This window comes from Haliotis cracherodii, unplaced genomic scaffold (assembly GCF_022045235.1).
Source record: "Haliotis cracherodii isolate W230 unplaced genomic scaffold, xgHalCrac1.p SCAF_12, whole genome shotgun sequence".
NCBI classification, from domain to species: Eukaryota; Metazoa; Mollusca; class Gastropoda; order Lepetellida; family Haliotidae; genus Haliotis; species Haliotis cracherodii.
In genome coordinates, this window is record NW_027266267.1 from 38054110 (window position 1) to 38061438 (window position 7329).

Sequence of the window (7329 nt, forward strand, 5' to 3'; positions counted from 1 at the left end):
ATCGCCTGTGTCCATTGTCAATACACTATCGTGCCCAATGTAATGTGCTATTGAACTGATTCAATGTATTTTTCATAAATACGGTCCACATTGATATCGTTTTGAATACTAATACATGCAAACACAAAAGGTTTAAATATACACCGCAGGTCAGAGAGTCACACGAGGAAATATGTGCATATGATTCATTGTGATTCAAATTATCCTTCCCTAAAGGCCCGTTCTCGAGAAATTGTTCATTTGGCCATGCAGTAATGTTCGGTAGTATTCACTACTTATCGTTATTTCCAGCAAATGTACCACGAAAACTTTGATTCTTAAGATTGAGCATATTCCTTCAAGTTCAATTCTGTACAAGCATTTGATTTCTCTACTTTTTTTATACGTTATCCCACATTTCAAATTAAGAGAAAACTTCAGAGTTTCAAGACAATTTGTTGAAAATGAAGCAAATATTTAATTATGTTTACTAGAGAACAAAATGTGAAATGCTGGACTCACATTCAGAATGGTAGATGGTAGACATGTGGGTGAAATTTTCAAATGTGATGCATCAGTGGCACAAAGTATGTCTGATGCATTTCTTTACTTCAGTCGGGACTGTAGAATGGACTCTTACAAATTTCTTATGAAAATTGTAAGGCTTTTTGTTGTACATTTTAGCTAACCTCCTGCCAATTGATGGTGGGTCTAATGAATCTCCTTTCTGTTTCGGAATGGTCGGATGAATAGATATGTATAGTTCCATTTGATATAAGCATTATGGGTATCGATTAAAGAGTTTCTCGAATGCAAAGAAATTGTGAAAAACATTGTGAAAAGTGAAATATGTTATGATGGACATTACATGATGTGTAACAAGCAGTGTTCAACGTGCAGGACTGTGACAGTGAAAACATTCTGGTCATTCGTAACATGTGTTGTGTTTGATAATATTTATACTGCTGTATATAGGATTAGGTGTGCATTTCTCCACATAGGTAAAATGTTTAAATAACCATTAAACAATGTGTGATGTGTAATGTGATTGCTATTATCAACGTGTTCATGTGTTTTCATTGAAAGATCCCATGTGTATTCAACCGTGAACACTAAAACCACATTGATACATACATTATCTGTTATGAAGGTCAGTCAATGCACCTTGTGCTGAGAGGTCGGTGTTGGTGTCGATTATTAATAGAACTCCGTCAGGACAAAGTTGGAAATTACGCCATTAAGATCAATACAATGTAATACAACCATGCGAGGTAACAAAAGAGTATCACGACCTAAATAAGTGATAATATTAATTCCGTTTCAGGTATTATGGCTGGGTAAATAGTCAACGTGAGGCAGCTACTGTAACGACAGTAGGGATACCAGTCAGGGTTTGCATATTCAGTGGTGGGCAGGAAAGAAAATATTATCAAACAAAAGAAACCGTGTTTGCTTTTAGAAGCACCCTAATCATTTTCATATAAATCCCTGACGCAAGATCAGGGCAGTATCGCCCACGGCCGTGATCGTTCTTGAATGTACATTTGAGATTCGCTGTTACATTACAAATAGTTAAAGAATGTGTTTTCTAAAGCGTCTGTTGCCAAATACATAAATAGCTAATGACATTCAATCACAGTGACAACTGTCAGTCAGATCGAGACGCACTGTCCTGTTCGAGTTTACTTTTGTGAATGCGGTAAGGCTTATTTTGTTTTAGCTGTCATTTTTATCATGATTTTCTCACCATCTTCTTAATGGTAAGTGTTAGCAAGTATCTGTAGTTCATGATCTCATTTAGGACAGTGGTAGAACATTCCATTTATTCAAATGCAGGCTAAATGATTCATGGAATGTAGATTGAATTTGCCTTCACAATTAACAAGGTCACAAAATGTTGCCAGCCGATCCTCAGTGTAGTTCCCCTGTGAAGCATATATGTCACCAGTGCCTGGTACTTCTCGAACATAATCCGGTGGTTGGGCTTCGTGTCAGAACCCGATGTCATGGGCGATTGCTCATGCTCATGGTGTGTGCCTTACTTGTGGTAATATTATCTTATCTTCCATTAACTACTCGACGAAGGAGGCCAGTTGAAAAGACCGAGGGCTTCTGCAGATGATAATGCCCTGAAAAATAGCGTTACCATTATTATAGCTGACATGGATGGATTTTTTTATCAAATGAAAAGAAACAACAACATCGGGTTTGAAACATTTACTGCAATCAACACGAATGTCACTGACCCAATTTTTATGGAAGCGTCATAGAACAAACCAGATGACGTCCCTATTGAACGCTACATATGTCACCTATCCTAGCCTATGACGTCACCTAACAACGGGCGTGATAATTGCCCGTCGTCAAGCAATATGACATTATCAAGTTACTGTGGACCGCTGATTTTTGATAGCATGCGGGCGGTTTAATGATAGTTCTATCCATTTTAGCTTTATATATAAAGGCAAATTCATAAATATATATATTTATCCAGTAATAATACACTTGAACCAGAATTAACCTTTTTTTGGACCCCTAGTTTGGCATTGTTATGATAGGAAGACCCGACCTCCTACTAGTGGTGTTATTGAAATAATCGAAGCTTAATAGAAAGGGCCAAACGACCAAGCAGTTGAACACAATGTTCAATAATCGAACACAAACTGTTTTGCCCTTTCTCTCTTAACTGTTCTATTATTTTAAGAAGATTATTTCACAACGTACTAGAGCATGGTACTTGGAGAAAGTATGTGAGAACGAGTGAAACCAGGGTCTTGTTTGAAATGTTTAGTGCTGAAGGCAGTATTTGTGGTTTTTATTGTTAGGTGTGATCAAATGACCATAATCGATTAAGTATCAGAAAATGTAAGCAAGTCCGTACACAGTCGTATCCTTCATATGACTGTTATACATAATGAACTGAATAATTATACATAATGTATGTACATGTACACGTCTCAGACGCGTAGCTGTCCCCCCCCACTACACTGAATTAAAACTTATTTCCATATTATGCCTGTGTATGTGTTGCTGATGTTGGCCTGGCATAAATCGACATAAACCTAGGAAGCAGCTCGCAGGGTGGACCGATGTGACTATTGGCTATGGTTTAGGGATCTGCTCAGCATGAATACGTCTCTCAATAAGATGTAAGACAATGGCTTGAAATAAACTGAACTGAACTGAAATTAATTCACGTAAACGGTTCGAGCGCGAACGCTTTAACCACTAGGCTACCCGACCAAAATCGATTGGAAGTGAGGCAGGGAAATTGTGTAGTTTCGAAACAAATCAGTGGGGCATAAAGGACCATAGGAATAGTTACATCTCCACATTCAAAAGTTCAGATAATTGTACCAGATATGTCTTATGATTATCGAAAAGGTTTTGTCGCTTTTCTGTACAGTTTATAGTAAAACACACAGTCAGCTGTAGTTGGTGATTTTGAACCAGGGTAATGTGACTCACGTTTCTACTTTCCCACAGCTGTTGACAATATGGCGTAATGACGAGCGTTGGGGTGTATTCAAATAATGCTTTGGATTAGATATCACATAGTCACAAAATCATGCCAATATATAGATCACACATACTCATTTCTCTGCTGGCTTTAGGTGCGTGTAAAAGTCAGTGTCTAGGCCGCTGCTATATATTGCCAGCAATCTTCTTTTAAATATTAATTATCATAAGTAATATAAGTATTTCTTCTTTGTTGTAATAGGTGAGATCTATCACACAGTATGTACACCACACCGTCCAGGGTAACTTGAGTTTGTTCTGTTGTGTGTATGCAGCTGTTGTACCATGGGGTACTCTATCAGCGTTTTCAAGTGTTTTTTGTGTTATCTGCATTATGTAAAGTGTAACACGTTACAATTATCGACATCAGACGTATATCGATTCAAAATGACTTTCAACACTATATGTTCTTTACGTCTAATTTATTCTCGTCAGTTATAATCGATAATGACTATTCTTTGCCGTTATACTGAATGACAATTGGCGGACATTTGGAGGTATATAAGGTTGTATCTTCAAGCCGTGTTTCTACAAGAATGTATTGTCTGTAATTGTCAGGAACTCGGACATTTACCTCTTTAACAACCGATTTGAAGAGATATTTCACGAAAACCCTTTTGATATAGACATGACTGTATGAGTATCTATTAGGTTTGATTGTCGGTTATATTTGAAAATATAATATCAGACTCCAAAGTCATCAAAGTATCTACAAAACATAAATATTTATTATTTACATGACTTGCTGGTTGTTTAAAAAAACATACATATTTACTATTTATAATGTGCTGGCTAAACACAAGTGACATCAGTGGCCAAATGATGGTGAAGGAGAAGTACAATTAAAGTATGGGACTGATCATTTATATTGAAACAAGTATTTTGAAAATGAATATTAATAATGTCATTATGCAAACAAAAAAAGCTTAATATTTCGTTTTCCGAAAACAACAGCGTTATTGAGCAGATCTGCCATCACGTAACATGACCTCATAGTGAGAAGTTTTCTTGCAGAAGATCACTGTTTCTGTATAGTGTCAACTAGATTACTAGCGTTCGCCATCAGCGGGCAATGTCACCGATGAAGACGTTGCATTTTCGCTCAATTAGGTATCATCCCACATCATTTGTGAATAAATTAAGCCTTTCCCTGCAGAATCTAACACATACAAACGTTTCAAATGTGAAGACCATGACGTGATTATGGAAATGTATAGGCGCCAGAACTGTGCCAAATACAATGCCTTAGCTTGTAGATTGGTCAATTTGGATAGCCCTTGGTAATTCGTGTACATAGGTAGTTAGTTCATCTTAACACTGAATGCAAACTATATCTTCGTAACCAATTTTTTTGAACCAGGATCGCTCTCATAGACAGATTCCTCAAAATGCAAGGAACCAAAGACGGCGTGTCCTGCCCGTTTGTATTTCCTCCCTGCACGCTGACATGCCAAAACGTCGTGGTATCCAAACCTTCCTCCTCGCAAAATTGCCCTTTTTGCTTGAAAAATTAACAAAAAAACCTTCTGTTTGGTGCACCAGTACACGCAACACCGTACCCAATTTCACGTCTTCAATACGTCGTGAAAAACGGAAAATCATGTCATTGTCAACGTCAACTCGAAAGGACAGTCTCAATCATCTGCCGAAACAGACCAAAATGACTGTATCGAAGATAGTTGATGGATGTCCTATCACAACTGTATAACGGTTACTGGTATTTGACACATATAGTAAACTACGTTTATAGCGAACACCCTTATAACGAACGAGCATTTTCAACTCAAAACTTATCTTAAAATTACATTACATTCGGGATTGAATTAACTGTCTGCCATCATTCCTTCTCTGCAGGTGCTGCTGAACTGAAATGTCCAGAGTTGGGTTACATTGGCTCTGAAGCAAGCCTCACCTGCATTGGTGCAAGTACCACACATGCCTATTCCAAGCCCAGTGGAAGTACCGCTTCCACTTGCGGTGTGACCAGCCAACAATGTATAAATACTGGTGGTGACACTGGGACAGTCATCAATGCAACTCAGACTGTTCTCACGATATCCATTGTCAAGAAGTCAGATGCAGGCGAATGGGGGTGTACGCTCAGTTCAGAACCTACTCCGTCAAAGTGTTCCATGGCCATTGCAAGTGTGTATCTATGATTCTACAATTAAACCTATTGTGGCACAATGTATCTTTTTGTTATGCTGGCTTGATTATCCAAATTGCGCGGATCGATGATCATGATGTCAATGGATTGTCTGGTCCATTACTCGATTATCTACAGACCGCCGTCATATAACTGGAATATTGTTGAGTGCGAACTTAAACAATAAACAAACAACAAGTACGATATTGGCAAGGTCCAACAAAACTTAATTAAATTACTGATAATGCAAATCTATTTTCAGCATTTTAGCAAAAAAATGTATCAATTTTCTATAAAGTATTAATCAAATATATTTAAGCAGATATGGTTGAGGTTTTGAGCAGACATGTCATTTGTGATCAAGCAGTGAAACAAACTTTCTCTTTGTTTCAGAGTTGCCATCATGCAATATAACGAGTGTTTCAAGCCCTGATGAGCTCCGTGTAAACCAGAATGTGTCTCTGTCAGTAAACGCAACATTAACCTGGTGCTACTGTTCCACGGGGGTGAAACTGCAGTTAGGAAAAGGGAGTAACGTAATCGAACTGAAACCGTGTAACGAGGATGTCACTTATTACTCAATTTTAGTTCAGCTCATCATAACTAAATCATACTTCGGAAACGTGACGTTAGAATTCACCTGTGGCAGTAAACATACAGATATTTCTTGCAGTGGAATTTCAAGTCTAATGCTTAGTAAGTATGCCAATTTTACCATCCCTTAACTGACTGTTATCATGCACGTTCTACAACAAGCTGACAGCCATTTTAATACTGTTTAACGTTGATTAAGCCGTTGTCACTACCTCATTCACTGTAAGGCTGGGAGATGATTACATGCGCGGCGCATGATAGGTCTTCTTATACCGATGTAAGCAAGGGTGACGAGTGAGGGCAAGTGCTTGATTAAAAACGCCAAATCCTTTGAAAGGTTCATAATCCAGATAAGAAAATCACAAGATGAAAATCTACAATCCAGTTGTGGAAAGCTGAGCAGAATAATCCAAACCATGGTTATCATTTACCCTTAACATTATATTGTTAATGTCTAAAACAATTTGACTTTCCTCACATACGTCAGTGGTATAACTGATACACCAGTCCAACAGTCAACCAATATATCAAGTGGACTTGATGTGATTTTACAAAAACAAATGGCATTTTCTTCTAAGGTATTCTTATCCTAGGTATGGCGATATTGCAACTGTTTGCCTACATGCTTGAACCCGTGAAGATCAGGGGTAAGAATATAGGTCTTCAGCAACTATGCTTGTCGTAGGAGGCGACTAAAGGGATCCGGTGGTCAGGCTCGCTGACTTGGTTGATGCATGTCACCGATCCCAATTGCATGAATCGATGCCCAAGATATTAATCACTGGATTGTCTGGTCCAGACTCGATTATTTACAGACCGCCGTCATATAGCTGGAATATTGCTGAGTGCGGCGTTAAACAAAAAACCAATCCAAAACCAAAAGCTAATTACACTTTACACTTTTTCAGATACAAGTAGCAGCACAAACATGAGCACTGCGGTCATCATAGGCGCTGTCGTTGCGTGGCAGTTTCAATCATCGTCGTGCTGGTGGTAGTTCTTGTGAAGATGAAACACCCAAAACGGACACAACAGCCAGAACTCGAAACGAATAATCATGTGAACGACTCCATGTATGACGGTGATGGACA

At 38.3% G+C, this 7329-nt stretch overlaps 1 protein-coding gene across 1 annotated transcript; it reads left to right on the forward strand.

Moving 5' to 3' along the window:
- The first annotated feature begins 508 nt into the window (after positions 1–508).
- Positions 509–7329, forward strand: LOC139457357 (uncharacterized). The gene is made up of 5 exons (XM_071238763.1): positions 509–566; positions 1619–1678; positions 5353–5643; positions 6038–6340; positions 7147–7329. The coding sequence occupies exons 1-5, from the start codon at positions 509–511 to the stop codon at positions 7233–7235; spliced, it is 801 nt and encodes a 266-aa protein (XP_071094864.1). The 3' UTR covers positions 7236–7329.